This window comes from Tricharina praecox (genome assembly GCF_024521635.1).
Source record: "Tricharina praecox strain CBS 144465 chromosome Unknown BZA05scaffold_51, whole genome shotgun sequence".
Classification (NCBI taxonomy): domain Eukaryota; kingdom Fungi; phylum Ascomycota; class Pezizomycetes; order Pezizales; family Pyronemataceae; genus Tricharina; species Tricharina praecox.
This window is the reverse complement of record NW_026250453.1, coordinates 42,043-69,368: the sequence shown is the minus strand read 5'-3', so window position 1 is coordinate 69,368 and position 27,326 is coordinate 42,043. Positions and strand designations below refer to the sequence as shown.

Sequence of the window (27,326 nt, the reverse complement as noted above, 5' to 3'; positions counted from 1 at the left end):
CACCTATCATCACTCGTTATTCCATCCGGACAGCCATTTTGCACGTCGCGTTTTAACTGTCCGCGCAAGAAAGATCGGGCAAATGGTCGCCATAATCTAGACAGGCCGTTGATATTCTCGATATCGCTATAGGCTAGTCGTCGTTATCGTCGTCATTGTTACTTTTGTGGTAGAGACCTAGCCTCATCTTCACGATCAGTTCAAAAGCATCAATACCTTGCACCAATCACCGACAATTCCACAAGTCTTTACTAGGTTAGTCGGCTATAGTGGGTTTAGAGTAACGTGAGTCTCACTAACACTATCCACGTCTCCGAGACAACCTGGACTGGAAGTTTGGCTCTGCTTGGAATTGCGCACAGGGTATCGCTCGTTATTCGAGCGATGAATGTGATTTTCTCTCACGGGCCGAGAAACTCGCAAAGCACAGAAACCCATATGTAGATCCTCGGACGTAAGACAGATCTATAGATGATAGTCGATAATCAAACAGACGTTCAAAAGCGACTGTTCGGAATCACGACGGCCCGCCCACCACTATTCCAACGCAACTCCGCCCTCAATCTCCCCCAGAACCTTCTCACAAAACGCAATCTGCACACTCTCTCTGAACCTTTCCAGACCGCCCAGCGCCACCACATCGCCATCCACCAGCGTCTGGTCCAAACACTCCAACACAGCCCGTGTATACTTCCTGCCCATATAATGCGGCAGCCTTGCGTTGGCATGTTCCCGCAGCCTCTCCTTGACCGTATCCGGATCCATGTCCGCAAACGCCTCGAAGCCTATTACCGGCCGCCACAATCCTATCTCGAGCAGGATAACACCGAGGGAGTAGATGTCGTGTAGCACAGAGAAACGAGTGTCAGGTGGGCCTTGCCGGTCAGGGTGTCGGTAGATATTCCGTTCCAGCGCGTCGTCCTGCTCCATGGTCGAGGTGTCGTTCTCGTCGCGCGAGAACTCGAAGCCGACGAGGTACTGCTGCGAGTACATCTGCCCGGGTGCGCCGAAGAAGAGAATGTTCTCGCTGCGGATGGATTTGTGCAGCCAGCCTACGGAGTGCAGTTGGAAGACTGTTGTTGCCAGTGTCTTTGCAATCTGGAAGCGCTGGCCGAGGGTCGGACGATGGGAGTGATGGATTGTGATCGCTGCGGACAGGGAGATGGGCTCCCCACTGTTTCCGTCCGGGAGACGGAAGAGGAATGCGTATCTATTCAATGCCCTTCCGTTGTGGTCCTTCTCCTTGATGATGCACCTGCACGATAACGTGTGAAACCCGGCATCTGAAGCTGATGGCTGGCAGAGGAGGTTTCCGAGGGCCCGGACTCGACGGATCATTGCATCGGAGGGCTGGGTGGCCCCGCGTCGAGGTTTGTAAGGTTTGTATTCTACGTAGACGGTTTCTGGTTTTCCCCCAGTGTGATTGACGGTCCGGAGACAGCTATTCGCCACGGGTGGACTGAGAACCATTCCGTCTTCGACGATATCGACGGTGGAGGCATTGGCGCCAGTGATGATCGCACGCAGTCGCAGGCCAGGCGCAAGCCGCAACTTCTCCCTGCCATGAAATCCCATCAACAACCCCACCCTCCCTTCCGTAGCACCTGCAGAGGGGACTTACATAGTAGTCCCGTCCCTCAACTCCATCAATTTCTTATCATCCAAAAAACACAGACCGCACAGAAGGAAGTTTTGCAGCTTATTATTCCACTCCTCAAGCCTTTGCACAGCCACCTCAATATTCTTCTTCTTAAACAGGCCCCAAGCTGCTTTCGCCTTCCAGCTCGCCCCAAGCTGCAACTGCGTACTCGTCAGTGTGGCCCGGCGGACCATTTCCTCGGCCACATCCACCCTACCCACAACATCGACGTCCAAGTCCAACCCATACTTGACCACGACGGCCGAATACGCCGCAAAGAGGATATCGAGCTCCTGTATCATGCCGACAACCGCAGTTTGATGCATCTGTGGCAGGAGCTCAAATCGAGTTGTCGTCCCGGCGGGGTCATGGAGGAACTCGCGGAATGCTTGCAGCCGCGCGGTTTCGACAGCGGTCTGCGTGCTGATCTTGCGGGCGTCGGCGCCGAGGCTTTTGGAGTCCGCCAGCACAAGCCGGAAGTACTGGAGCACTCGGATGGCATCGTCGATCAGGGTCAGTCCGATGGAGGCTATGCCGAGAGCGAGTTCGGCCATGGGATTTCTGGAGATTTGGATAGTGAAGTGGGGTACTTGAGACGCTGCAGTAATAATGATATATCCCTGAGCTGGCCACCAATCAATCATCCATGATCTTGTCATCTTATGTGATTCGTGAAAAAGCAATGAGTCGTGCAGTGTGCATGATGTTCTACGGAGATAGTACTCTACAGCGGGGGAAACATCTCACCTTTAACCGTCAACTTCAGCACTGTTATCCTCAACCTCATCCCTCAATAAACATGTTCCACTCCAACCGTCCCCCGACCAAATTACCGGCTCCTACTCACCCTCTCGAGATCCGCACAGTAAGCGACTTCCTCACGCTAGTAACTCACCATGAGATCCCACGCGCACTCCAATCCGAACACTTCGGTTATCGCACCAGGGTCCTCGGTGCGGGTAGCCAATTTACCGTCTACGACGGTAAGGGGATCGATTCTGACGAAGGCCTGCTCGCTGTGAAGAACATAAATCTCGGTGGCCTTGCGGATCGGGTTTGCTCCCCACACATTGTGATCTCCACCGACTGATAAATAGTCTAGAGGAGAGCAAACGAACTCTACAAAGAGCTTAAAGCGCTCTGCGCTCTGCGGGACCAACCGCATATCATTAACCTCATTGCCTACGATCTAATAGAGGACCCTGGATCCCCATACCTTCACACCCCGGCAATAGTCGTACGGCATGCAGAGCGCACACTCTCCAGCCTCCTCGGTCCATCTTGTCCAGAAGCCCATCTTGACGGCGAAGAGAAGTACTCAATCATACTGGACGTGACCCGCGGACTCGTGGCAATGCATGATATGGGGATTATCCACGGGGATGTTAAGGTGGATAACATTCTGCTCGTACGAGGCGAAAAGGTTTTGGATATCGCTCAACCGTATATGGCGAAACTTTCCGACTTCGGCTCGTGTATATTCCTGGACTCGTTGCCGACTGATAGGCAGACGAGGTATTATGGCACGGATATAACCAATGCTCCCGAGACGCAGGATCAATCGAGACACCCGATACATCCTGAGATGCTGGGTAGATGTGATGCGTACTCACTAGGTCTATTGTTGCTGCATATTTTTGCCGAGGAACTGAGGGAGTGCTGGAGTGCGAAGGATGAGAGTGTTCTGCAGAGCGGGGTTGATTTCATCCAGAAGGATGAGAATGTACCAGAGGAGTTCAAAGCCGTCCTCGAGCTGGCATGTAGACAGCTGTTGGCATATAACCCGGAGGAGCGGTGCTCAGAACTTTCCATGGTCGAAACCATCCTCGAAGTGGACTCCGAAATGAGGTATGCCGTCTGTTGCCCTCCAATCTAGAGAACCATTGATAACACTCTGCGAAGCCCACCGCCCCCTCCGAGAGTCGGCCGCACACGAAAAGAAATAGACCACAGCCTCCAGACATATCTCAGCGACGCACACTACGTAACCTTCGGCTGGCAAGACGAGGATGAGATCCCGCTGGACGTACAACAACAGATAATAACGGACCTGACGCAATCCACCCGCGGCCCTACCCGTGGCCGCACATACTTCCAGCTGGCTCTAGCACGGTCTCTCGGCTTGGGAGGCCCCACGGATATCGATGGGATGTTATCTGCCGCCGTGCAGTCCGCAAAAGCGGATTATCTCCCCGCGCAAGCGGTAGTTCATGCATGGCATGTGGCTCATAACCGTCCACTCGACATCGATGAAGATTTGCAACTCGATTGGCTGTATGAAGCTGTTGCGTGGGGCTCCTGGACGGCGGAAAAGACCCTGCGGACCATCGATGCGGATTTATATATCCAGGCGAGACAGGACTTTCATTCGAGGGGTGGGTTTAACCAGTATTTCTATCCGAATCAACCTCCAGCGTGCATCGGTTCCGGAAAGCCCATTGAGGGTAGAGATGATGTTGACGACCTCCTATTGAACGCGGCGATATATGGAGACAAGGAGCTTGCAGAAGCCTGCATACAAGCCGGTGGGGATCCAAACGCTTGCAACGAGTTTGGGGAGAGTCTGCTGGTTCTGTGCTGCAAAGGCGGGCACCTAGGCGTTCTGGAGGCATGTCTTTCTCTACTGCTGTTTGTTCTCCCAACCCTTAACACCACCAGACTCTCATCGCATCCGGCGCCTCAGCGCAAACACTGGACATCGACGGCGTAAAAATCCGCGACTCCGCCATCCACTGGATCATATCCTTTGACACGGCAGACATCCCTCGTACCACCAACCTCTTATTCCTTGCCGGCGCTCGACTCGACGACGACATGGGCTGGGACCACCCGTGCATTGAAATCCACGGAAGATTCCCCCTCGGAGGGCCGCTAACGTTTGCATTTCGGGCTTACAACCTTGCGGCGGTGAAGAATCTCCTTCAGCATGCGGATGTAATGGAAGATTTGTGCTCGTTCGAGGGATCGGCGGATTCGTTGCCCATTGAATATGCGATTGCCCAGCAATCATCCGAGATTCTGCAGGAGTTGGAAAAGCTTGGTGCTTTCGAATGTTTGGACTGGCTAGGCGCTGCAGTGTGGTGGCTGGCGATGTTGCCGCAGTACCACATAGACACTATCGATGGCTTCCTTGGGGTACGAGCTGGTCAATCCACAGTAGCAACCATCGATTTCGTTGCAGAGAGGGCGCCGGAATTGCTTGAAGGTGACTCAGAGCGCGATTACATACCAATTGTAGCAGCTGCAGGAAACCATAACGAGACTGTTGTCAGAGCCCTCCTCGGGCACGGGTGTAGTGGAAACTCGACATGCGCAGGAGATGGCAAGACGCCGCTGGGTCAGTGGGCACGAAGCACGCTCTTCTGCAGCAACACAATAGCAGTTGACCTCGTCGCCGCGGGTGCGGATGTGAATCAACGAAGTGCAGACAGGAGGACTCCGCTACATTTCGCGATACAAAGTTACAACACTCGTGCCACAGCGAAACTCCTGGAGCTCGGTGCAGACATCGAAGCCCAGGATATGAGCACATTCACACCATTACACACAGCGGCAGCATATGGCTCCCTCGAACCAGGTCGATTGCTGCTCGCCCAGGGCGCGAACTTCCACGCCACCTGCGACTGGTGGAATCTGGCTGGAGACACATTCTGGGACGAGTTGACCCCCGCAGCTTGGGCCGCAGTCGGTCACCACGAAGCATTCCTTCACCTCCTCTTGGAATACGACGAACATCTGATCGCGCGCCCGGTTTCTGGTGACACACTCCTTCACTTCGCAGTTTCGGAGCCGGAAACGAAGCTCTTGGAGTTTCTCCTGGAGTTTGTACCACGGACAGGACGGAAGCTCAGCGAGGGATTGTACCTGGATGTAGTGAACGGAGACGGCTGGACGGCACTGCAACTTGCAGCTGGTAATATTCGTCGACAGAACCACTGCGGATGTCTGATTCGCGCGGGTGCTGATGTCAACCGATTATCTTCCTCCGACCATACAGTGTTGGATGTGGTCAGGCAGACGATGGAACGGGTGAAAGATGGCACGGCGTCAGAGCCGCCGAGTAGTACGTAGACCGCTGCTTTCCCCCACCTCGTGCCTCTCTCTTCCAGCAGGTTAAGCCTTCAAATCATAGTCAAGGGAAGAGATATTCCCATCCCCGACGAGTATAGAGGACCGAGCAAGGCTACGGATGAGCGGCGGGAGCCTACGACTAAGGGTCGCCATATTAAATATGATGATCGACAAGAGCAGCTCGAGAAATTCGGCTGGTTGATTCAGCTCATTGAGAGGAGTAACAGCGGGGGAGCAGCGCGAGACGATATCGTGGATGAGGAGGAGTTTAGTTTGTGGCGAAGGAGGGAGCTGGGGCCTGAGGATCCGCTGACGGCGATATTGCGTGAGATTGGCATGAATGCCAACAGTGATAGGGAGCTGGGACCTGAGGATTCGCAGACGGCGATGTTGCGTGAGATTGGCATGAATGCCAACAGTGATAGGGAGCTGGGACCTGAGGATTCGCAGACGGCGATGTTGCGTGAGATTGGCATGATTGCCAACATTGATAGTTAGAAATTGTAGAGAGCCCGTAACCGTTGTTTATGTTGACCAAAATTGCGTCGTCTGTAGCTAGTGGTGCATCGGTGGGATGTCTCGATGGTGCAGGGCCACTAACTACCACTAGCACATCAGCGGGGGCGGCTCAAAACCCACCATTTTCCAACTAGCATTTCTCACTGCTCACCTCCATTCCCGTCTTCCACGAACGAACGTCGTCGTCGCCTCCAATTCCACCACGATGGGCTACACAAAGCACCGCATGCTCGGCCGCAACAGCGCGCACCGACAAGCCCTCCTCCGCAACCTCGTTACCTCGCTGTTCGAACACGAATCGATCTCGACCACGTACCCGAAAGCGAAGGAAGCGCAGCGTCTCGCCGAAAAATGTATCACTCTCGCAAAGAAGGGAACCAATGCCTCGCGGCTACGCGCTGAGCAGATTCTCTACGTATTTCTGCCCCGTTGCCGTGCGCGAGGGAGGGGGGAGAAAAGGTGGAAGGGTGACTGATCGCGGAATCGATATTAGACACCGTTAGATATGGTCCCGAGATTGTTTGGCGATATCGCGGAGCGTTATAAGGAGCGGCCTGGAGGGTACACGCGGGTACTGAGGATCGAACCTCTGAAGACGGATCAGGCGCCGAGTGCTATCCTAGAGCTTGTGGACGGCCCGAAGGATATGCGATTCGCGTTGACGGCGAAGACGGTGGCAAGGTGTGCGACTGAGGGGAAGGACCTGTCCGACCTCACGCTCAAGAACATCAAGAAGGTGACACAGTTCCGGAAGGATGGAGAGTCCGAGTTGCAGAAAATGGTGGATCATCTCAAAGACAACAAATCCGATTAAACTCGTTTCTGGTGGGGAGGTGGTGGGAAGCTGGTGGAAGATGATGGGAAGAGATGCACATATCACACTTGTACAGTACGGATCACGATAGAGGGAGCACGAGGGAAATCAAAAGCCCGCCTTAGAAACACCTCTATTCTCAAACGCACTGAAGACAACCTCTATCCGAACCTGCTATTATGCTAACCTTTACCCATGCTGCCCAATATCACCAGTGAAGAATGCTGTACACGCGATGGTGGTATTCTGCCGCCGCAAGAAAGGGACTTAGGAGGTATGGTGCCTTAGCCAAGGACGAAGATGGCCATCGCAGTCAAGCCAACGTATAGAGGAGTATTGCCGATAATGCGATTGCCGGCACCCTCGGCAGAGCTGGAAGACGCGTTAGGGGCATCAGCGGAAGCACTGGCGGATGCGGTACCAAGAGTAGAACTATTTAACAGTCAGATCTCTATATCCATCTTAGCCACATATGTTTCGGGTAACTCACGAAGCTCCGCTGCTGGCAGTAGGCTTAGCAGTACCGCTGGCGGTAGCAGAAACAGCTTTAGCTAGAATAGACGAGGAAGGGCATTAGTCGACACGTCAGATCGGGAGGGAGCTCAAGGGCTGTCTTGATGAACATACCGACTTCATAACCGCCAGTCTTGCAGATATTCTCGAAGTAGGTGCGAGCAGTACTGTAATCGCCGCTGTCGCAACTATCGGCAAGACATTCCTGGGCGGACTCGGCGGCGCAGACTGCCTTGATGTCGCTGACCGACTTCTCCTCGTTGACGCAAGCGAGAATACAAGCCTAGGGAACTGTCAACCCTAATTCGCATCTGCAGAGATAGCTTGAGATTGTACGTACGGGAGGGGTCGCGGATGACACGCGAGTCGCAAGACCCACAATGAAAAGCGTAGCGAGGAACTTAAGCTTAAACATGGTTGATGGTAAAACTGGGGTGTTGAAGGTTGGAGTTGTGTTGGTGGGTGTGTTGGGGGTGTGTGAGATGGGAGTTGAAGGAAGAGTGACAGACGAAGAGAACAAGAGAACGACGAGAGGTATCCGATTTCGAAGGAGTGACTGAAGGCGGTGCTTCTAAATGGGTGGTGGGCGAACGGTGAGAGATGGATTATGGATTAGAAGAGTTCAGGAGATTCATGGCTCAGCCTCGACCCTGGCTTGTCTCAGGTAGCGCAGCGCATGTTTCACTCGTGCACACTGCAGCCGTGCTCATCACCGCGCGGTTGACGCGTTTAGATGCTAAAATAGAAACCGGCTCTCACGTAAAAATAGAAGTGATGCTGGCTGGCAGCTGCGGCGCTACGCACGCCGCAGATCAATTACAAAGGCTTTCTATACTCAAACCACTCGCATCTATTCCCCGGCCGACTCACGGTAGTAGTATATGCTCTTGTTCGCACCAGCAGCCACGAATCCTTCTCCGATACCCGCTCCCCTTGGGATGCTTTGCACCGTATGTATAGCGGCTGTAGCTTCGTTCTGGGTGGCCACACACGAGCCAGTGTCCACCGACCAGACCTTCACTTTTCCGTCAAAGGAGCTATCTAGCTGTCAGCTCGCGATCATAGGGATTGGTCGGACTTCTGTTGTTTCGTACCCGCTAATCAGATGGTCGCCAATAGAGTTCCAGGCAACGGAAAACACCCAGCTTGAGTGACCTGCGAGATTTGCAACCTGCTCTCCAGATACGACATCAAACAGTGCAACTACGGTGGTGAATCGCCGCATGCGGCGAGAGCTTTCCGCCGGGAGAGAATTTGACGCATCTAACCGGCTTGACCAGACCTAACGAAGGCCAAGTCCAGAACTACTCTTTCCGTAGACGACGAAATAATACCATGGAGGGAGTGATGAATCTTGGATGTGAGGTTATTGAAGATGTAAACACCACCATTCTCGTGTCCCGACGCGATAAGGTGTCCATCTGGAGAACTGCATAGACTTCAGTTAACTCGGAGAGGAAGTGTGAACACCGGGGGTACTTACATATCGACAGTCATTCCAAAGCGTTCCCTTCGTCACATACGTGATCAAGGTTTTCTTGCGTTTGGTGTTATCCCAGACATTGATCTTTCCGTCACAGGTCGTCGCTGCCAGCCGGTCACCCGTGGGCGACAGCGCCACAGCCCATGTTCCTTCAGTTCCTGTGCGCGACAATGGTCAGCCGTCTTTCACAGGCTGGACAGGCCCCCCACTCAAGCTCGTACCCTTCTGGCCCTTGATCTGGTGCAACTTTTCTAGATTCTCGAGGTCCCACAGAATGATCTCTCCGCCGAATCCAGCAGTTTGCTGCTCGAGAAACCGTCGTTTCTGTTGACTGCGACATGATGGCTCCCAATGGATGTGCACCGGCGAACTGGGTGTACTAGGGAATGCTCCTGCGTACCAGTCGGCCATAACTTGACATTGGAAATCGCCTCCGACCGTGACGACGTAGGAAGTGGTCAAGCAACGCCGAAGATGTCGAACTCATGGGCTTCGTTCGAGTAGGACGTCAGTAAGATCGTTGATAGCAAAAGTAGACTAACTGGAGCACGCACCGTCCTCTGCGACATGGGCTGTAAGGAATTGTTTTGACTGTTACTGCTGAGTTAGCGGGAGAGCAACACAAATAAATCGAAGAGCTGATCGATTACCATTGCTACAACAGGCGCGAGCGAGGCCGGCTTATGTCGGGAAGAGGTGGATGTGGTGAAGTTCTCAAGGCGACGGCTTAGGGTCGTGTAGAGTAATGAAGCTGTTGCTCGAGGTTACACCAAACAGCCCCACCAATGAATCACGTGACAGCACTCAAGAAGGTGAAACCATTTTGACGAGAAGTTTACGATATGCCAATCACCAAACCCCAGCCGGCGCTCTAGAGTATAATACACATCGATCGTACCCCGTCGATCTAGCCGTCCCGATTCCCAGTATGAACGTATCCCAATCGCTTTACAACTCTCCTCCCCAACCCGCGTACCCCTCACTCGGCCCACCTCAACGTGCTCTTGCGCCTCCCCTCTGCCTTGTTGCCCTTTCCCAGCCACATATCCCTGATCCCTCACACGTGCGCACATAGGATAGGACCGCTTGACCTTCCCGCACGACGAGCAACCTGCCCAGCGCGTTGACATCCTTCAGTGCCTTTCCGGCCAACTGTCGCATACGTTTCCTGGAGTGAGACTGCTTCTTCTTGGGACGGCGCGAAGGATCGATTCGAAGATGCCGGGGAGCAGCGCCGGAATGTTGAGGTTATGGCCACGGAACGGCGAAGGCGGGCAGCGACAACCGCGGCAGGAACGACTTCAGCGCATAGAATGTGCTGGTCCGGGTAGCTGACATCGCCATGGTCGCCATGACTGTTCGTTTCGCGGAAGAGAGATACACTCGAGTGCGAGGAGAGTGTTGGCGCAGTGGCGGGAAATTGAATGAACGGATCGACGTCCAATTCGATGTGTCGTCGATGTATGGTGTGGTAGTGGGTGGTTGCGGGCGTGGGGATTTTTGGTCACTGATCCAACGATTGGCCAATCAGCAAACGCATCTCCCCCGTTAGCGCTATTTGGCAACAACCACCAACAACTCTGAACCCTGACCCCCCCCCCCCAGACATTCCGCTTCCCCTTTTTCGCGTCGTCCACCTTGCTCACTCGCCTACACAACTACTCTATCTACCTACATCTCCCCCCCCTCTCCAGCACCTGCCCTCCCTCCCTAGCCCTCGTCATCCTGCTGCCAACAACACGTCTGACCCACCAAAAAAGGCTCAATTCCTCCGTCAATAACTCTACGACGCAATGGCCCAAACAGTCGTTTTCCCCAGGAGCCATGTCGGTTTCGACAGCATTACCTCTCGAGATTGAGCGCAAGCTTCTGAAGCGTGGCTTCCATTCAACGTGATATGCGTTGGTATGCATTGCCCCCGTCGTCGTCGGAATAAGCTTTGGGCTGCTGTTATTTCGGGAGTTTGGAGAGAGCTGACAATTTGTCGTGCAGGCCAGACGGGTCTCGGAAAGTCGACCTTGATCAACACCATCTTTGCTTCGCACCTTCATCGACTCGAAGGGCCGTCTCACCCCCGATGAGCCCGTGCGATCCACCACCGAGATTCAGACCGTTTCCCACAGTAAGGACACTGGTCAACGATAGCTACGAACAGTTCTAACATCGTACTCAATAGTCATTGAGGAGAATGGCGTTAGGCTTCGCCTGAATATTGTCGATACCCCGGTTACGGAGACAATCACAACGACAGATGCTGGGATCCTATCGTCAAGTACATCAAGGATCAGCACTCTGCCTACCTCCGAAAGGAGCTCACTGCACAGAGGGAACGGTAATCCAGGATACCCGTATTCACTGCTGTCTGTTCTTCATCCGCCCTTGGACACGCGTATGCTACTCCCCTCCCACCAATAATTGCCCCGCTAATCTCCCGCCCTTCACAGTCTCAAGCATCTACATCGTAGTCCTGAAGAAGCTATCCGACGTTGTTAACGTCGTTCCCGTCATTGCGAAGTCAGACTCCCTGACCATGGAGGAGCGCGCCGCATTCAAGGAGCGAATTAAGGAGGAGTTCGCCTTCCACAACCTGAAGAGTACCCCTACGACAACGATGAGCTCGACGAGGAGGAGCGCGCGCTCAACGCCCAGATCAAGAACATCATTCCGTTCGCCGTCGTGGGCTCCGAGAAGTCCATTATCGTTGAGGGCAAGCAAGTGCGCGGACGACAGAACAGATGGGGGTGTTATCAATGGTACTCACCTATCTTCCTCCCTTCCTACTTTTCATAGTCTAACAGTTGATAGTTGAGAACGAGGCCCACTGTGAATTCGTCTACCTGCGCAACTTCCTCACGCGCACACACCTCCAGGACCTGATCGAGACTACCTCCCAGATCCACTACGAGACCTTCCGCGCCCAAGCAGCTGCTGGCCCTCAAGGAGTCGAGCGCCGCCGGTGCAGAAGCAGCAGGCCCTCTCTCCTTCCGCTGACAGGGAGCTGAGCCGGGGCTCGCAGCAGAGGATGACGATCAACGGGTACTAAGCTGTGTACCTGGTAGCAGGGGGTCAGAGGGAGGAGAGAGAAGTCGAGTGGAAGCAGATCAAACCAACCTCGAACTCATCTTTTGTGTGCACCGTTTTTTTTCTTTTTCTTTCTTGGTTTACGAGCGACCGCATGTCGTTGCTGTGCCTGTTTTATAATACCTCATGAATATTTGTTCCCTTACCTTTCTGTCTGCTTTTGTCTGCTGCTGTATTAAAGCGCATACCCTCCGCCCTCCGTTGTATTGTTTCCTTTCCTTGCGTGTTTCTTAAGGGGGGCAGGCTTTAGTGGTGATGGTGTTGAGTTGAAGTAAATTTTTGACCATACCTAACGCTTCTAGTGATGTGATGTGATGAAAGTTCATGTGAGAGTAACAGGCCAGAAAAACATTATACGGTAAAGCAAGATGTAACAAACAAACAAACAAGCTAGCAATAAAGTAAAAATAAAGTGGAAGTAAGCATCCGATCAAATTCCCCCCTAAGTTCAGTACCAGCATCATCAAGAACCCCCTAGAGAAGCCCAAGCAAAAGGCTCCTAACAATATTGATATAATCAAACATCGATTCAGTTCCTTGGTCTCTTCGGATCGTTACCTCCGTTCGGGTGTGGTTGGCCGTTCAGTTGGTGTCCAGGTGTGTTTCCCAATGCGGTCTGCCGCTGGTAGATTGAATTAGTTATTGCTTATATACGGACGGGAGATCTGGGAGGTTTGATAGGGGGGGGGGGGGGGGGGGGGGGGGGGGGGGGGGGGGGGGGGGGTGGGGGGGGGGGGGGGGGGGGGGGGGGGGGGGGGGGGGGGGGGTGGAGTTATATGTACCCAGTAGCATCCGCACTCCGCTCGTTCCCGCGGCCAGTCCGGGAGCACGGAATCCGCCCGTCCAGGTGCATGCCGATTTGTCGTCCGGGGTTAAGCTTGGGTGCTGGAAGTTGGGTGTTCCACCCTGCTGCAGAACTTTCCGGGGAACGGGCGAGGACTTGCTGTGGTCTATTCCTGCGGAACGGGGGAGTGTGGTGGACGGTGTGGGTTGAAAGCTGGTGCGCGTCGGGATCATGTCTTGCTCGCTTTTGAGGTTCATGGCGGCCCGGCCGGTGAAGAACCTATCGGGGGTTGTGCGGGATATTGGAGGGGGTGCTTGGGGGTTGAGGCAAGGGTCAATAGGTGCGGCAGCGGGCTGTGGTTGGTGGCTGGGGAGGTGGTTGAGCTCGCGGACAGCTTGGGGAGGAGGCTGTGGAGCTCGCGGTACAGTTGGAGCAGGAGTTGTTGACGTGGGCCGGCTTGGGGAGGTGGTGGGGCTCGTAAAGCGGCCTGAGGCGGCGGCTGGGCCCGTGGGGCAGCCTGGGGAGGTTTGTGAGGTCGCGGGGTGGTGGTCGCCCCAGGAGTTGCTCGATTGGTAGGTGGCATACCTGGGCGGCCTTGAGGTCCTTGAGCTGGAGGCCTAGACACCGGCCTTGACTGAGCATGGTGGGCCTGGGCCTTGTTGAGGACCCAAGTTCGTGCCTTGACCCGGCCTGAGAGGGGCAGCGATTGGTGGAGGAGGTGCATACGAACGCACTGGTGCTGGCTGTTGACGCGGCTGAGGCATCTTGGTTGGAGATTGTGGCGGTTTGCTGTGGTTGGGGTCGTGTATAATTTGTGCTTTGTACAGGAGCAGGTTTTGATGGTGTATCGATAGGACTATTATCCTTACGTCGACGGCGACCTCGTCGGGCATCACATCGTCAAAGACACTGTCGTCTCCAGCAAATATCCCACTCCTCGAGCTCATCTCCACCGTACTCGTCAAATGGCTCTGGGAGAAATTGATAAGCGTCAGCCCAGTATATACACTGCAGAATACTTTGTGACATACCTAGGGGGGTAGCTACTTCCTTCGTGGCCAAAGTCGGGGGAGCAGTCCCGACTCGTTTTTTACTGTTTGTTGTTCACAGGGCTGGGCTTCATTTCATCGCCATGTCGGTGTAGTCTCTTCTCGTTGAACACAGTCTGCACACGTCTCAGTCAACCGAAACAACGACATCCCAGCACTCGATCCGACTCACAGGCGGTGCCTTCACTCGGGTGATCTTTGCCAAATAGTCCTTATCGTAGAGACAGTTCCCGAGGACGTTTCCGAACGATCGCAGTGCTCTCTTGAGACCATCTGTGGTTCCTCTTTTCTTTGCCTTCTCAAAAACCTGTGCCTTCTTTCCGTTCTCCATTTGGCCGTACCCAACATCTTCATGGAACGTCCCGTCCTTGAGTGTGACCCGAACCGGACTGATATGCCGATGCTCCACTTGCTCTTTCGATTGATCAAGCATCCAGTTACCGGTCAGCCTCCTCATCTATGCCATGCCATCTAGCTCGCGACGGGGAGGAGGGAGGAGAGGGGCAACATACAAAATCGAATCCCTCCCTATTCGTGATACTACTCGACCATCCATTGAAGCCAAAGACCTGGTTCGCCAGGTTGATGCATTCTCGGCCTGGATATAATGGACCTTCTTTCCACCCCGCACCCGGCCTGGACGAGATTGAATTCGGCCCTAGCTGTTGATCTAAGCTTTGCCTGCAGCGTCGCAATCTCGATCGCGGTGTAGGGTGATATCTGCTTCTCCTCGTACGGATTCTGGGTGTAGCCCGGGAGCTTGTGTTGGTCGCCTGGATGCATGGCTGCAGTGGTGCTGTTGAGATTACAGGTAAGCTTTAGAAAGCTTGTGGGAAGGAACGCGTGAGGTCGCCGGGAGACGTGACGACTTTGGGGCGATACGCGCTGTCGGGTAACCCACGCTACCAACGTGTAAAATTGGGTCATTGTCTTGGCGTTTCTGCAGCACAGAACATTGCAGATGCGAACATTTTGATCTCAACGCTTCAGGATAAGGAAACAGCCCCAGACTAAATCTACTCTATGCAGGGCCATGCTTTTTGGAAAGTCCAGACAAAGAACCATAAGAGAGACGTCTTCACACGTAAAATCAACCACGAAAACCAGCATGTAAGGTCCCCCGAAATAAAGAACGCAATCATGACAATCCTTTGGCTCTCCGTACGTACGTTCGTTCATTAGGTTACCGTTTGCAATCAAAAACTCCGAGCAGTTTAGGCGTAAGGTATATACAAACTTGTCTCATATGTCGACACATCTACAGGTAGAGTGAAGCAGCGGCAACGATGTCTGAAGAGACAGAGGGTGTCAGTGAAAGGTCCGCTTATTCTGTAATGGGGATAACTCACCTCGTTTAACCTTGGACAGCGACTCCTCAAACTTCTTCTCCAGCTCATCACTGCCCATGACCCTCGCAGCCTGAGCCATTTGTCGCAACAATTCCTCGAGACGACGGAACATACGAATCAAGCTGCCTTCGTAGACGTCGGTCATTTTACTGGAAAAGTATTAGCAAATAATAAACTTTATGATAAAGGATTGGAAGTCTCACCATATAGCCGAGAAAGAAGCCCCCTTCGACCACTCGTAGACAACCTCCATCAACTGCGGCTTGAACTTCTGCACGTATTCGTCTTCTGTCATGGCGGCCAACTTGCTCTCGGTCGATATCTTGGCAATCAGCTTGGCTTGCGCCTGCAGTTCTCTAAACGGCACGGCAAGTTCCTCCTTCAACTGCAGCTCATTATTACTCTTCTCCTCAAAGACGAAGCAGCTGAGAAGTGCGGCGGTCAGCTCAGGACTAAGCTCGTTGAACACCCGGTTGAACAGCAGCTCGCTAAGCAACAGTTCGTCCCCGGAGCTGATTTCACAGGCAACTCTGTAGATACGTCAGTAACGGCCATAATACCTATAACATCCGGAGTGACCAACCTCGCCTTGAGCTGAACGATATCAGTGTCACTGATGAACCCCAACCGTCTAAGCACCCTCTTTCTGCACTTCAATTCATCCAGCTGCATGATTGAATGAGCAACCGTGATCTTCTTCTTGGTAGCTTTCATTTTCTCGGTGATTTCCATCTTGTAGCTATATTTGTTGTAGAGATCGACAAGACGAGGAGAGTTGTGCAAGGGATTCACGAGCAACTTCGACTCGAGGACCTCGATTTTCTGAAAAGCAAGTTAGCTACGGGGTAACACGCATTCCAGCTAAAAGGGACTTACGCGGAGAAGAGCTCTGAAGGAATCGTCTGTAATCTTCATGTTCTCGACAGGGTCAAGGATTGATATTCCATCACCGAATCTGCGCTTGATCTCATCAATATTCTTCCTGGCGGTATTTCGCTGCTCGGCTTGCTTCATATCATTGGGAAGGAAAATCCTGAGTCCTGAGATACCATCCAGGCATGAGAGCAACACTGGAACGACTTCCATCTTTCCATTGTCACCCTCAGCAGGTGGCCGGACGCCCGGTGGCAAGTCGGGATTCGACCTTGTGTATGTAGGAGCGTCCTGCGCGACGCACAAGAGGACATCCACAACGTAACTCTCTTGGGGTGAGAACTCCTCCTAGACGGAATTAGTGTGAGCAAGAATAGCGAAGCCATCGGGTGCTTACCTTGCCGCGTGCTCGCTTGGAATAAGCAACGACAGCTCCCCAGCCGAAATCGTGATTGCCGTACTTGACTTTGACGAGACGGCCGGGCTGCATGAACTTGAGACAATAGCTTGGGTGGTTGATGACATCCCTCATGTCCTTCGCATACATGTCAAGTTTCTGCCGTAAGTCATAGTACTCTCGTACCGTGGCCTCGTCGTCGATCGAAATAAGGGACTTTTCCCGTTCCAATTCGCCAAGTTCTAGCTCGTCGTTAGCATCATAATCACACCATATAATGCAAAGGATATATTACCCTTCTCTAGCACAGATACACCGGCAGTATTCTGGAACTGATAGAAACATTTCTCAAGCATCATCTCGGGCGAAACTCCCTCCACCCTGATCAAGTTCAGAATCATGTTGTATCCCAGGTAAAACGCCGAGTTCAGGCGGTCCTGCTCTCCCTTGACGATGTTACGGGCAACCTGTGGATCCATCTTCTCGTCGATCATAAGTATAACGATACCACGGTCATCGAGACCACGACGACCTGCACGACCGGCCATCTGCACGAACTCCGAAGGAGAGATCCATCTCTGCTCCTTTCCATCGAATTTCCGGAGACTGGTGAAGACTACAGTCTTCGCCGGCATGTTCAATCCAATGGAAAAGGTCTCGGTCGCAAACAGGACCTTGATCAAGCCCTCCTGGAAAAGGATCTCAATCACCTCCTTGAGAATGGGCAACAGTCCAGAGTGATGGATACCAATTCCACGGCGCAATAGCGGCAGAATGTGCTGTATTTGAGGCAAGCCACGGTCCTCCTCGGATAGCGAGCCGATGGCGTTCTCAAAGACCTTCCCGACCATATCTTTCTCGGCGTCGTCGTTAAACGCAAGTTGGCTCATGGATAATGCGTGGTTTTCGCACTCTCTCTTGCTGAAGGAAAAGACAATGACAGGATTGTAGTTCTTGATCATAATCATCTTCACGATCTTGTAGATATCAGTGGGACCTGGTCATGTGTTAGCACGGTATTGTCCGGCAACGAGGAATGAGAAGCAATACCTTTATTTCCTCCTTTCTTTACCTGCCACTTGTTCTTCCCCTTGCCTCTCTTTGCATTGATATCGGACGGGTCCTCGCCATGGGCGTCACCCAGAGAGCCCATGGCTTTCTGGAAATTGTCTTCCCGGAAGATGCCCTTCTCGTCTACGACCAAGTGGATGCCATCCGCGCCAGAGGGAAATAGATAATTCTGCAGTGGCGTAGGTCTGAAATCGGTGTAGACTACGTGACAAGGCTGTGTATGTGTTTTACAGATCCATTCCGCAAACTGCATGGCATTTGGAATGGTAGCAGACAAAAACACATATCTAACTTTGTCGGGCAGCAGAATGATGGTCTCCTCCCACACCACTCCTCGGGCCTTGTCTCGCATGTAGTGGATCTCGTCGAAGATGACCCATTGCACCTCTCGCATCACCTCCGATCCGCGGTACAGCATAGATCTCAGAATCTCGGTGGTCATAACCAAACAGGTCGCAGACGGATTGATTGTTACATCACCCGTCATCAATCCCACATCGCCAAATTCCGCAGTGAACTCCCGAAATTTCTGGTTGCTCAGCGCCTTGATCGGACTGGTGTAAATCACCCTCTGGTTGTCCCGCAGACTCTGCGCGATCGCATATTCCGCCACCACCGTCTTTCCCGCACTGGTGTGGGCGCTGACAAGCACACTCTCGCCGCGCTCTATCGCCGCTACTGACGTCTTCTGGAAGGGATCCAGCTCGAAGGAGTATTTGCGTGCTGGAGGATCATGAAAAACGTGGTTTTCTATCGGTAGGTACTTGTAGTTTAACGGAAGCGAAACCTGATGTCGTACTTGATGCGGGATGATGATGGATTGACCCTCCGTATTCTGCGAAGTGAGACCACCCGACGCCGGCACCTCCCGTACAGCTTCAATCTGAAAGGCATCGGTGACGATAGGGGCGCCATCCGCAGGAGTGCGGCGCCGCCGTTTTGGGGACGGTGGATTCAACGGCTGTGGCAGATCGTCCGTCTGTTGTGCTTGCTGTTGGTGGGGGTTGTCCGCCGGCGGAGCCGAGTCCACCGCCATGGCTTCTCCCGCAGCGACATCGTCTACGCCCGCAGCACGGCCGTTGCCATTTGCGTTGCGTTTTTTTCTCGGCCGTCGCTCAGCGCTGGGATCTTGCGCTGGTGGTGGGGCGTCCTGGTCGAACACGTCGAAAAGCTCGTCGTCGTCAAACATGGCCGCCGGGGGAGAGTGGTAGAATGAAATCGAAGAGTGAAATGGAGGGGGTTGTATGTGAATCAGTACGTTGCAGTAGAGATCGCGACCGATCCAGGACGAGGTTCAGAAGCAAGTAGACTTTGAGAAGCGACTACTGGAGGCTTCACGCTAATCGAAGCTAATGCGGCAAACTTATGTAGAACCCAGAACTTAGTGTGCTTTTGTTCGTGGTGGGATCGAGGGCTGGTGGGACCACAGGCGGGCAATCGGAGGCCGGGTAACGCACTGAGCCAAGCGTTCTATTGATTGAATGCCAGCAGGGGGCCTGGGCCGATTTCCACTCTACCTCTGAGCAAGTGGGAGAGACAGAAGCGCTAGTCGTCTAGGGTTGTTTGGTCTGGCTGGGTAAATCCCGAAACGCTTCCACCCAGAGCCCATCGCCCCATTCCACCAAACCACCAACCACCAAGTCCTCCATCTCCACTCAGTCTCAGCACACTGCCAACCCGCCAGCATTCCGGTAAGCATCTTCATTCCTCTCGAGCTCACACCCAAATTTCGAACTCGGCATTCAGCGCCTGTGATTTGAGTCCGGAAAACCCCGCCTTACCGATCATTGCCGTCCGTCTGCCTGCTGACTTCGTACTGCGTCAAGCCATGATCTCCGGAACTATTCGTCGTTCGGCCCTTGCCGCCCGCCAGAGCCCCTTTGTGGCCGCCCGCCGAAACCTCTCCGTCACTCCGGCTCGCATGGGCGGATACCACTACCCCGAGGGTCCCCGAAGCAACCTTCCCTTCAACCCTCTGACCAAGTGGTTCGCCGTCCGATACGTCTCTTTCTGCGGTATGTTCACTCAGCCATTCAGCTTCACTCAAATTGTACCCTGACATCCCCGGAACAGTCGTCGGCTTCGGACTTCCCTTCGGCATCGCCGTCTACCAGCTCAGGAAGAACGCCTAGATGTATAACGTGGCACCATTCTTGAGCGACTGTGAGGTAGATGGGGCCAGGGTGATTGTGGTACATGCAGCTTGCTTCGAGCACAAGTGCTGGGTTTCGTTATGCTCGAACTTTGTATCATAATGGATAGAACCGATCTTCATTGGTACCCACTCTGCATGCGTGTTGCCTTCCTGTGTGTTGGGAAAGATCGAGGGGGTAGTTTTCTGAGGCATATGTTGAAATCGAACTGCGTAGGCGGCGACGGCGGAATGTGGCCACAACAACAGCTTCTCATCTGGAGCTGGCTAAGACTTGCGCATTTATTGGCATGCGGAAGCCAACCTGACCGTGAAGACCGACGGTCTATAGTAGTGTGTCATCGATCCTCGCCCTGGGCGGCAACAGACCACCGGCTACAAATACGTTTGAATACTCCACTCCAATCAACCAGCCTTGCGCCTTCCGACTCAAATCCTTCAAAATTCGGAGAATTTCCTGTCGAGTGACATGATTTCGATGAATTCGCTCAAGTGTTCAGCTTATGCCGCAATGCGGCTCCGCTTTTGTGTCGGAGTGTGGTTACGTGTGTCATAGTTGTACCACCCAGTAGTGGGGCACATGTTTAACCCAAAAATTATAGCGGGGCACGTCGCAGCCGTCTTCACCGCAACAAACAAACAAACGGCCACAACCCCACAATGCGCAACCTACTGAAAACATACCAGCGCACCGTCGCCGTTGAAGCCACCATCTTCCCCGATGCGCCTATTACTGCGTCCACGTGGGATGTTTCCACCGACAGTTTAATATGCGCGTTTGGGCCGTCGGAGGGGGAGGGACTGGTAGAGCTCATGAGGGCTACGGTGAGTTGGAGATAATATCGGAGGAGTTGGGATGCCCCGCTGATGAGGAGGGAATTGTAGGCAAATGGAGATTTTACGCCAATAACCTCATGGGAGGCCACGGTAATACCGGACGACGACGAGGCCACGAATAATCGCATCGTCAGCTTGTTCTACCTCCCGGATACATCCTCTACATGCGTCATCTTCTCAGGCGGAGATATAGTGCTTGTGCGCGAACAGGACATAGGTGTGGAGGTTGAGATTGTTGGGTCCATCGAGAGCGGGATCTCGGCCACCGCATGGTCACCCGACGAAGAGGTGCTGGCCATTGCGACAAAGACCAAGACACTACTGTTGATGACGAGGGAGTTCGAGCCGATCGAGGAAGTGGCATTTTCAGTCGAGGACTTCAAAGCGTCGAGACATGTGAGCGTCGGCTGGGGAAAAGCAGAAACACAGTTCCAGGGGAAACATGCGAAGGCGCAAGGCCTAAGGGATCCTACAGTGCCGGAGAAGGTGGATTCGGGAGTGCTTAGTCCGCGGGACGACGCGCAGACTGTGATCACTTGGAGGGGTGATGGTGCATACCTGGCTGTGTCTACGATCGAGGACCAGGAACGACGAATGGTCCGTGTGTACAGTCGTGAAGGACAGTTGGACAGTGTTAGCGAGCCAGTAGATGGACTAGAATCACCGCTGAGCTGGCGGCCAGTCGGCAACCTGATCGCCGGTATTCAGCGGAAGCCCAGCGGGGTGGATGTTGTTTTCTTTGAACGGAATGGTCTTCGTCATGGAGAGTTTACTCTCAAGACAGGAGAGAAGACGCCATCGACTGAGCTCAAGGTCAATTCGATGCTCTGGAACGGAGATTCCTCAGTGCTGGCAGTTGGCCTCGCCGATAGAGTCCAGCTGTGGAGCACGGGAAATTATCACTGGTATCTAAAGCAGGAGCTCATGGTCCCCTCTTCATCGTCTTCCTCTACAGAAATTAAATATGGTTTCCAATGGCACCCCGAGAAACCCTTGCAATTTGTCCTTACTTCGGCCAGTAAGAACTCAGGCGTCAATCGTCGTTCCTATTTCGATCAGTGCTGATGCGGCTTTAGAAATGGTCAAATTCAACTCGTTTGTATGGAACACTGCCTCAGGGTCGTTGGTCGCGCCCAATGATTACGGCATTGTTGGTGTGGTGGACGGAGGTGTGTACCCCACTATGAAGAGGAAGCATCTGATTTCTCACAATCCCGCACGCAGACAAGCTTAAACTGACGCCGATTCGAATCGCCAATATTCCACCACCGATGTCATTCTGTGATGCGGGACTGGACGCCACAGCTGTTGACGTGGCAATAAGCCCAAGCGGCACCCGTATTGCAGTCCTGCAGCACACTAGTGTGGATCTCATCGATTGGGGGTTCAAGCCAGCGAAGGATCCTGAAGTCACTCGAAATCTCTTCACATTTTCAAGCAGCGAAAGCTTTCGCCAGGTCTGTTTCCTCGATGAGGAGACAATCTGCCTGCTGGGAGAGGATGCAGGTGATGCAAATATATTGCGCCGAGTAACGCTTAGCAATCCAGTAGACGCTGAGAATCTCCACTTTTTCACCATCGACTCGTCAGTGTGCAACATCAAGGCTGCTGGAGAACTTGGAGGGGTGTTGCGTCAGAGCCAGACTGGAATTGTGACTCGATACAATTTCGAGGACAGAACGAATTATCCGGTCTGCGCGCTCCCCGCAAAATGTCCGTGGATGGAAGCCGTCACTCTAGAGGGCCAGGTAGGACTCTGCAAGTGCCCACCATAAGGATTTTTATTAACTTTGAGTTGAGATTATCGTGTTTGGTCTTTCGGAGGCTGGACGTCTTTACGCCAATGAACGACTGCTGGCTTCGTCGTGCACATCGTTTGCCGTTACAGATTCGCACTTGATATTCACGACCAGTCAGCATGTAATCAAATTCATTCACTTGGCATCCAGCATCCACGGTAGGTCTTTGTCAATTCAGAAATTTCTGTTCCAGCCACTAACTCGGAATGTAGATCTCGAAGTGCCCTCCGATGAAGCCAACGGTGACGAGCGCTGCCGAAACATCGAGCGTGGCTCGCGCATAGTCAGCGTGATGCCCTCTACTTTCTCGCTAGTCCTGCAGATGCCTCGTGGAAATCTCGAAGCCATCTACCCTCGGGCCCTCGTGCTGGCAGGAATACGCAGAAGCATTGAAGCTCGTAATTATAAGAAAGCGTTCCTTGCGTGTCGAAATAACCGTGTAGACCTTAACTTACTGCATGATTACGCGCCCGCGCAGTTTCTGGAGTGCATTGAGCTGTTTGTCACACAGTTGAAGAAGATTGAATATATCGATCTGGTACTTTCGCAATTACGGTATGCTCTGATAGACTTTCACCTGTTACTGGGGGAAAGAACCCGCTAACTGGGACATAGGGAAGAAGATGTGACGAAGACTATGTACAGGGAGACACTGCCCTCCGTCACATCCCTCTTGCCGGAAACAAAACCTTCTGCTACTGGAGTTACTAACAAAGTCAATACCATCTGTAATGCCTTCATCGACGTCCTGCGGAAAAAGTATCTCTCTAAACACATGCAAAACATCATCACTGCATATGTATGCAAGACTCCGCCAGACCACGAGTCGGCGCTGAGCTTGATTACATCGCTCAAGGGGAAGGAGTTGTACGAACAAGCGATTACACATATATGTTTCCTGTCCGATGTTAATAAGCTGTATGATACTGCTCTGGGAATATATGATCTGGAAGTAGCGATCATGATTGCACAACAGGCACAGAAGGTTCGTCACAACTACTCACTCGCTCGTTATTCGTGCTAATTGAGCTTGATAGGACCCACGAGAGTACCTTCCGTTCCTACAAAGCCTCCAGGAAATGTCCGAGCTCCGACGTCGCTTCACGATCGATGATAAGCTTGGCCGGTACTCGAAAGCGCTACAAAGTTTATTCGACATGGGCGGCGATAGCTTCGAGGAGACTCGAAGGTACGCTATTCGGAAGGAACTGTATACCGAAGCCCTCCAGCTGTACAAATACGAGCCGGAACATATGAAAGCTGTCATGCGCGACTATGCCGATTTCTTACATGCTATGAGTCGGTTCAAGGAGGCAGGATTTGGTTGGTCTCAAGATTGGCAAATGTGGCGGGGCTCAATGGCTGATGTATCTGGATGTAGCATACGAGTACCTGGACGAGACAGCCCTGGCAATAGAAAGCTACCAAAACGCCGGACAATGGGAAGAATGTCTCTTCATCGCGACGCGGGCCCAAGTGTCCGACCTCCCCTCTCTCGCCGCCTCCCTGGCCGAATCCCTGGCCGAACAAAAACTCCACCGCGAAGCAGCAACAATCTACCTCTCGTATCTGTCCGACGTGCCCTCGGCGGCCGCCGCCCTGTGCGCCGGCACCCACTACTCAGAGGCCATGCGGACCGTGATGCTGCACAAGCAACCCACACTCCTAAGCACCATCATCGACCCCGCGCTCACAGACGCCTTCGCCTCGTCATCCAGCCTGTTCGCCGAGTGCCGCGGGCAACTCAAGGCACAAACCGCGCGGATCGCCGAGCTCCGCGAAAAAGCCAGCATCGACCCGCTCGCCTATCTCGACGCCATCACGGAGGCCGACGCACCCGACAATGTCTCTCTCGCGCCGACCAACGCCAGCACGTCGGGCGCCTCGCTGTTTACCCGCTACACCGGTGCCTCCCTCGGAACCGCACAGACGGGCGAGACAAGGAAGACCTCCAAGAACCGCCGGAAAGACGAGCGGAAGCGCGCCCGCGGCAAGAAGGGCAGTGTCTACGAAGAGGAGTATCTGGTCAACTCCGTGCGTCGCCTTGTAGAGCGGGTCGATAGTGTTAGGGAGGAGATGGCGGGGCTGGTCGAGGCGATGTTTAGACGAGGCATGAGGGAGAGTGCCGGTGCTCTGCAGCAGGCGGTGGTGGAGTTGCTGGCAATGCTAAAGGAGGCGGTGCCGACGGTTTTTGTGCCGCATTTGATGGAGGGTGGGCAGGTGGTGGAGGTAGAGGTGCCTGTGGTTAGGGAGTATGAGGGGCTTTCTTTGGTGTAGGGTCTCAACTCTGTTGTAAAAGTATCTGTATCATTCGATAGATAGACGATGCGGAGACACCCGTGGAACCGGCAATAAAAAAAGTTTACAAGAAAGAATCCCCGTCCTTCCATCATGCAGAAATGAGAATGAGTATAGTGAGTAAACATAACATAAAGGGAAAAAAAAGCAAACGCCAATCCATTCCACCCGTAGGTAAAGTACCAAGCAACCAACCGCAACCAGTACTACAATTGAAACCGAACGCAGAAAAATTGCCCAACATACAAGATAATATCGCTTGTCAATTCTTTTAGATCATAGTCATACCAAGAGGCAGCTTACTCCGCACATCACTGGGCAATTCCATCTGGTTTAGGAACGGCGCAAATGCATTGGCGATATCGGCGATGGTAGTCTTGAGCTGTGCGATCAAGGCCTCAGGCTCCTCGAGCCAGATTTTTCCGGTCGCCAGGTGTGCCTCGGTATCGGTCCAGTGTAATGGGGGATTGGCGGTATAGCTCTCGAGGGTCTCCAACGTGGCGCAGAAGCTCTGGAGTATCCTACCAACGTGGCCCTGGACGACACCAAAGTCGTCTTCATCGAGTGAGGAGATGACTAGTTTTCCAAGTGCTATTTACCGCATGGGTCAGCCTGTGATGGCTGCAGAAGGGAAGAGGAGGGAAATACCAGAAACCGCATCGATCGGAACCCGCACATTGGGAATAGCACCGGCAGTCACTCGCTGAACAGTCTGCCTAAACGGTTCTCCACAGGACGACGCCAGCATGGGCTCAATCTGCTCCTTGACTATGTCCAAAGCCGACTTCGTCGCCTTGCTCGGATCAAACGAATCCGGAATTGACAAGTGCTTGCGCAGGGCGGCGCTCGGGGACGCGGAACCATCACCAGCCTGTACCATATCCAGTAGGTTACGACCGGGAGAGCGGGGGCCTGTCTTCACCAGGATGTTGGCCTGGTTGATCGGGATCGGAGGCGGACTGTTGTGCGCTGGGGCAGAAGATTGCGTGGGTGGTGCGGAGACAGCAGCTGGGGTGTGCGGGGATTTGAGCTCGGTCAGCTTGATCTCGACGTCGTTGACAGCTCGCAGGCACTCATTAAGGATGTGTTCCCATGATGATGGCTTGCGGTCGACATCGGCGAAGATGGCGCGTCGGCGGTCGGGACGGTTGTGGGCAATGTGGTTCAATTCCGCGAAGGCCATCGGCTGTGCTCACGGTTAGCCATTCGCAGTTCCTTCGGAAGCGAGAATAGATACGCACCTGTGTCAATGGGGCCTTGGCAGTACGGAGCCCAGTAATGAGAGTTCCATTAGGATCGCTCGATTTGTCGGTGATCGTCTTGCCGCCCTGGAACGGATCCTCGGTAAAGAAGGCGTTAAAAGCAGCATGGGAGACTTCAGACGATAAAACGATCATGAGCGCGAGGAAACAAGACCGAATGAAGAGCGTAGGTCCAACCGGAAACGAGGGGAGCGCAGCCGAGCGGTTCAACCTGGCATACAGTCAATACCCTCAATGACCCGGGAAGCGCAACCAAGCATACCAGTAAAAGTGTCTCGCAAACGCCAATGTGTGGGACCAAAGGATATATCGGAACGGAAAGTACACGAGAGGACCGAAGATAGAAAAGAAAGACACATAGTATCCCACATTCCACGCCACAGTAGGGATCTGAGCCGCACCGGCGTCCTTGTAGGAGGCATACGGAACCTCGGGGAATACCAATCTCGCCCTGTCGTAGTAGACATGTGCGCAACCGCGGAAGACACCGATGAAAACGGAGAAGAACACCAGATAAAGGAACCTCTCATTCAGCCTTGGCCGTTCGTAGCTCCTACAATCCTCAGTCAGCACAGCTCCTTCACCACCATCTGACCAATGTGTACGCACCTTCCCTCAACCACAACACCGAGCTGGTCTTCGGGGCCGCAAGACAACAAGTACAGCGTCATGAATACCACCGAAGACAACACGTAGGTAAAGATTGCCGAGTAAGTCGCAAAAGATCCGATCGCTCTCTGGAAGGCATGAAACGGGGATGAGTGCGCTCTTTTGACAACTGGCAGAAGCTGTATTAGCAGAGCTCTCGTCTCTCCGTCCTCCAAAATTCCCCCCGCAAGTAAAACCAACCGTGTAGCTGCGCGATCCTCAAGATCAAGAGTGGCATAGCCGACAGGAAAAACAGCACAAAGCATTTCAGCCCGGTCATGCTTATCGGGAACAGCACCCAAAAAACTGCCAACACCTGTCGTCAGTACAAATTCGACTGTCGTCTTTGGGAGAGCAGGAGGCTCACAGTTCGATTTATCGCTTATGATGATTGCTTCCAGGTAGCAAAAGCCGAGTGAAATCAAGCAGGCGTGTGCAAACCTCCGATGTAGCAGAGGTGTAAGTATCGTCTGGTAATGAGGGGGCGGCGGTCTCGCTGCCGGAGTTGGCAGCGAGCGCGATATGGACTGCACCATCGTGCGAGGTGGCGGCGGCAGCGGTAGTGGAGTGTGTCGTTTGCGGGTGATCGAAGTTGATGTTGATGTGTGGTGATATGGTCGACAAGTTGGAAGGACGCGGTTCTAAGTGTGCCCAGCCTTTGATTTGTTTAAAGAAAGTCACCTGAAA

General features: G+C 53.4%; 11 protein-coding genes across 11 annotated transcripts; 5 read left to right on the top strand and 6 right to left on the bottom strand.

The window, feature by feature from the left end:
• Nucleotides 1-339: 339 nt before the first annotated feature.
• Nucleotides 340-1,929, bottom strand: BZA05DRAFT_413255 (uncharacterized protein). Its single transcript, XM_051485175.1, has 3 exons — nucleotides 1,857-1,929; nucleotides 1,622-1,800; nucleotides 340-1,558 (listed from the first exon to the last, which is right to left on the bottom strand). Exons 1-3 carry the CDS (start codon nucleotides 1,884-1,886, stop codon nucleotides 538-540), a joined length of 1,230 nt encoding a protein of 409 aa, XP_051334720.1. The 5' UTR covers nucleotides 1,887-1,929; the 3' UTR covers nucleotides 340-537.
• A 509-nt stretch (nucleotides 1,930-2,438) lies between these two features.
• Nucleotides 2,439-6,208, top strand: BZA05DRAFT_449571 (uncharacterized protein; the record flags this gene model as incomplete). The annotated part of the gene is made up of 6 exons (XM_051487380.1): nucleotides 2,439-2,693; nucleotides 2,742-3,487; nucleotides 3,542-4,208; nucleotides 4,298-5,552; nucleotides 5,637-5,702; nucleotides 5,772-6,208. The coding sequence occupies 6 exons, from the start codon at nucleotides 2,439-2,441 to the stop codon at nucleotides 6,206-6,208; spliced, it is 3,426 nt and encodes a 1,141-aa protein (XP_051334719.1).
• A 226-nt stretch (nucleotides 6,209-6,434) lies between these two features.
• Nucleotides 6,435-7,043, top strand: BZA05DRAFT_344953 (50S ribosomal protein L17; the record flags this gene model as incomplete). The annotated part of the gene is made up of 2 exons (XM_051481154.1): nucleotides 6,435-6,644; nucleotides 6,723-7,043. 2 exons carry the CDS (start codon nucleotides 6,435-6,437, stop codon nucleotides 7,041-7,043), a joined length of 531 nt encoding a protein of 176 aa, XP_051334718.1.
• Nucleotides 7,044-7,158: 115 nt separating this feature from the next.
• On the bottom strand, nucleotides 7,159-8,198 carry BZA05DRAFT_413234 (uncharacterized protein). The gene is made up of 5 exons (XM_051485174.1): nucleotides 7,897-8,198; nucleotides 7,671-7,839; nucleotides 7,534-7,594; nucleotides 7,465-7,475; nucleotides 7,159-7,415 (listed from the first exon to the last, which is right to left on the bottom strand). The coding sequence occupies exons 1-5, from the start codon at nucleotides 7,969-7,971 to the stop codon at nucleotides 7,357-7,359; spliced, it is 375 nt and encodes a 124-aa protein (XP_051334717.1). The 5' UTR covers nucleotides 7,972-8,198; the 3' UTR covers nucleotides 7,159-7,356.
• Nucleotides 8,199-8,308: 110 nt separating this feature from the next.
• Nucleotides 8,309-9,772, bottom strand: BZA05DRAFT_413233 (WD40 repeat protein). The gene is made up of 10 exons (XM_051485173.1): nucleotides 9,690-9,772; nucleotides 9,594-9,630; nucleotides 9,507-9,529; nucleotides 9,372-9,470; nucleotides 9,261-9,342; nucleotides 9,080-9,197; nucleotides 8,891-8,985; nucleotides 8,764-8,838; nucleotides 8,651-8,732; nucleotides 8,309-8,593 (listed from the first exon to the last, which is right to left on the bottom strand). The coding sequence occupies exons 1-10, from the start codon at nucleotides 9,690-9,692 to the stop codon at nucleotides 8,407-8,409; spliced, it is 801 nt and encodes a 266-aa protein (XP_051334716.1). The 5' UTR covers nucleotides 9,693-9,772; the 3' UTR covers nucleotides 8,309-8,406.
• An 862-nt stretch (nucleotides 9,773-10,634) lies between these two features.
• Nucleotides 10,635-12,404, top strand: BZA05DRAFT_413230 (Septin-domain-containing protein). Its single transcript, XM_051485172.1, has 8 exons — nucleotides 10,635-10,869; nucleotides 10,900-10,944; nucleotides 11,032-11,104; nucleotides 11,291-11,371; nucleotides 11,491-11,542; nucleotides 11,635-11,782; nucleotides 11,845-11,995; nucleotides 12,034-12,404. Exons 1-8 carry the CDS (start codon nucleotides 10,833-10,835, stop codon nucleotides 12,080-12,082), a joined length of 636 nt encoding a protein of 211 aa, XP_051334715.1. The 5' UTR covers nucleotides 10,635-10,832; the 3' UTR covers nucleotides 12,083-12,404.
• An 8-nt stretch (nucleotides 12,405-12,412) lies between these two features.
• BZA05DRAFT_413229 (Rad52/22 family double-strand break repair protein-domain-containing protein) lies at nucleotides 12,413-14,828 on the bottom strand. The gene is made up of 9 exons (XM_051485171.1): nucleotides 14,585-14,828; nucleotides 14,126-14,342; nucleotides 14,013-14,069; nucleotides 13,936-13,954; nucleotides 13,858-13,875; nucleotides 13,730-13,820; nucleotides 13,530-13,693; nucleotides 12,919-13,421; nucleotides 12,413-12,742 (listed from the first exon to the last, which is right to left on the bottom strand). The coding sequence occupies exons 1-9, from the start codon at nucleotides 14,734-14,736 to the stop codon at nucleotides 12,650-12,652; spliced, it is 1,314 nt and encodes a 437-aa protein (XP_051334714.1). The 5' UTR covers nucleotides 14,737-14,828; the 3' UTR covers nucleotides 12,413-12,649.
• A 44-nt stretch (nucleotides 14,829-14,872) lies between these two features.
• BZA05DRAFT_228241 (rRNA-processing arch domain-containing protein) lies at nucleotides 14,873-19,057 on the bottom strand. Its single transcript, XM_051479786.1, has 8 exons — nucleotides 17,623-19,057; nucleotides 16,868-17,569; nucleotides 16,573-16,814; nucleotides 16,179-16,523; nucleotides 15,886-16,124; nucleotides 15,506-15,832; nucleotides 15,303-15,451; nucleotides 14,873-15,243 (listed from the first exon to the last, which is right to left on the bottom strand). The coding sequence occupies exons 1-8, from the start codon at nucleotides 18,830-18,832 to the stop codon at nucleotides 15,212-15,214; spliced, it is 3,246 nt and encodes a 1,081-aa protein (XP_051334713.1). The 5' UTR covers nucleotides 18,833-19,057; the 3' UTR covers nucleotides 14,873-15,211.
• An 87-nt stretch (nucleotides 19,058-19,144) lies between these two features.
• On the top strand, nucleotides 19,145-20,033 carry BZA05DRAFT_413225 (cytochrome c oxidase subunit VIIc-domain-containing protein). Its single transcript, XM_051485170.1, has 3 exons — nucleotides 19,145-19,403; nucleotides 19,470-19,658; nucleotides 19,717-20,033. Exons 2-3 carry the CDS (start codon nucleotides 19,472-19,474, stop codon nucleotides 19,773-19,775), a joined length of 246 nt encoding a protein of 81 aa, XP_051334712.1. The 5' UTR covers nucleotides 19,145-19,403; nucleotides 19,470-19,471; the 3' UTR covers nucleotides 19,776-20,033.
• A 325-nt stretch (nucleotides 20,034-20,358) lies between these two features.
• BZA05DRAFT_360449 (IKI3 family protein) lies at nucleotides 20,359-24,804 on the top strand. Its single transcript, XM_051481493.1, has 9 exons — nucleotides 20,359-20,620; nucleotides 20,681-21,650; nucleotides 21,709-21,801; nucleotides 21,857-22,380; nucleotides 22,433-22,589; nucleotides 22,644-22,986; nucleotides 23,047-23,416; nucleotides 23,469-23,754; nucleotides 23,813-24,804. The coding sequence occupies exons 1-9, from the start codon at nucleotides 20,456-20,458 to the stop codon at nucleotides 24,706-24,708; spliced, it is 3,804 nt and encodes a 1,267-aa protein (XP_051334711.1). The 5' UTR covers nucleotides 20,359-20,455; the 3' UTR covers nucleotides 24,709-24,804.
• Nucleotides 24,805-25,805: 1,001 nt separating this feature from the next.
• Nucleotides 25,806-27,175, bottom strand: BZA05DRAFT_344946 (nucleoporin protein Ndc1-Nup-domain-containing protein; the record flags this gene model as incomplete). Its single annotated transcript, XM_051481153.1, has 5 exons — nucleotides 25,806-26,202; nucleotides 26,254-26,544; nucleotides 26,601-26,769; nucleotides 26,841-26,945; nucleotides 27,007-27,175. The coding sequence occupies 5 exons, from the start codon at nucleotides 27,173-27,175 to the stop codon at nucleotides 25,806-25,808; spliced, it is 1,131 nt and encodes a 376-aa protein (XP_051334710.1).
• Between the last annotated feature and the right edge of the window lie 151 nt (nucleotides 27,176-27,326).

Excerpts from the sequence above, each read along its gene's own strand:
- BZA05DRAFT_413255 (XM_051485175.1), bottom strand. The coding sequence starts at position 1,886 with ATGGGTTGGACTTGGACGTCGATGTTGTGG. Across the intron at positions 1,801-1,856 it reads CTTGGACGTCGATGTTGTGG|TTGCAGCTTGGGGCGAGCTG; the intron begins GTAGGGTGGATG and ends ACGAGTACGCAG. Across the intron at positions 1,559-1,621 it reads TTGAGGGACGGGACTACTAT|GGAGAAGTTGCGGCTTGCGC; the intron begins GTAAGTCCCCTC and ends ATTTCATGGCAG.
- BZA05DRAFT_413234 (XM_051485174.1), bottom strand. The coding sequence starts at position 7,971 with ATGTTTAAGCTTAAGTTCCTCGCTACGCTTTTCATTGTGGGTCTTGCG. Across the intron at positions 7,840-7,896 it reads TGTCATCCGCGACCCCTCCC|GCTTGTATTCTCGCTTGCGT; the intron begins GTACGTACAATC and ends ACAGTTCCCTAG. Across the intron at positions 7,595-7,670 it reads GACTGGCGGTTATGAAGTCG|CTAAAGCTGTTTCTGCTACC; the intron begins GTATGTTCATCA and ends CGTCTATTCTAG.
- BZA05DRAFT_413233 (XM_051485173.1), bottom strand. Across the intron at positions 9,343-9,371 it reads TTGGGAGCCATCATGTCGCA|CAAACTGCTGGATTCGGCGG; the intron begins GTCAACAGAAAC and ends TTTCTCGAGCAG. Across the intron at positions 8,986-9,079 it reads CGCAAGAAAACCTTGATCAC|TTCTCCAGATGGACACCTTA; the intron begins GTATGTGACGAA and ends AAGTCTATGCAG.
- BZA05DRAFT_413230 (XM_051485172.1), top strand. The coding sequence starts at position 10,833 with ATGGCCCAAACAGTCGTTTTCCCCAGGAGCCATGTCG. Across the intron at positions 10,870-10,899 it reads TTTCCCCAGGAGCCATGTCG|CGCAAGCTTCTGAAGCGTGG; the intron begins GTTTCGACAGCA and ends CTCGAGATTGAG. Across the intron at positions 11,783-11,844 it reads ACGACAGAACAGATGGGGGT|TTGAGAACGAGGCCCACTGT; the intron begins GTTATCAATGGT and ends AACAGTTGATAG.
- BZA05DRAFT_413229 (XM_051485171.1), bottom strand. The coding sequence starts at position 14,736 with ATGCATCCAGGCGACCAACACAAGCTCCCGGGCTACACCCAGAATCCG. Across the intron at positions 14,343-14,584 it reads TTCAATCTCGTCCAGGCCGG|TCCGGTTCGGGTCACACTCA; the intron begins GTGCGGGGTGGA and ends TCGGCATATCAG. Across the intron at positions 12,743-12,918 it reads TGGCCGCGGGAACGAGCGGA|CGGCAGACCGCATTGGGAAA; the intron begins GTGCGGATGCTA and ends TCAATCTACCAG.
- BZA05DRAFT_228241 (XM_051479786.1), bottom strand. The coding sequence starts at position 18,832 with ATGTTTGACGACGACGAGCTTTTCGACGTGTTCGACCAGGACGCCCCA. Across the intron at positions 16,815-16,867 it reads TGTATCTGTGCTAGAGAAGG|AACTTGGCGAATTGGAACGG; the intron begins GTAATATATCCT and ends ACGACGAGCTAG. Across the intron at positions 15,833-15,885 it reads ATCGTTCAGCTCAAGGCGAG|AGTTGCCTGTGAAATCAGCT; the intron begins GTTGGTCACTCC and ends ACGTATCTACAG.
- BZA05DRAFT_413225 (XM_051485170.1), top strand. The coding sequence starts at position 19,472 with ATGATCTCCGGAACTATTCGTCGTTCGGCCCTTGCCGCCCGCCAGAGC. Across the intron at positions 19,659-19,716 it reads CCGATACGTCTCTTTCTGCG|TCGTCGGCTTCGGACTTCCC; the intron begins GTATGTTCACTC and ends TCCCCGGAACAG.
- BZA05DRAFT_360449 (XM_051481493.1), top strand. The coding sequence starts at position 20,456 with ATGCGCAACCTACTGAAAACATACCAGCGCACCGTCGCCGTTGAAGCC. Across the intron at positions 20,621-20,680 it reads TAGAGCTCATGAGGGCTACG|GCAAATGGAGATTTTACGCC; the intron begins GTGAGTTGGAGA and ends AGGGAATTGTAG. Across the intron at positions 22,987-23,046 it reads CTGGTACTTTCGCAATTACG|GGAAGAAGATGTGACGAAGA; the intron begins GTATGCTCTGAT and ends ACTGGGACATAG.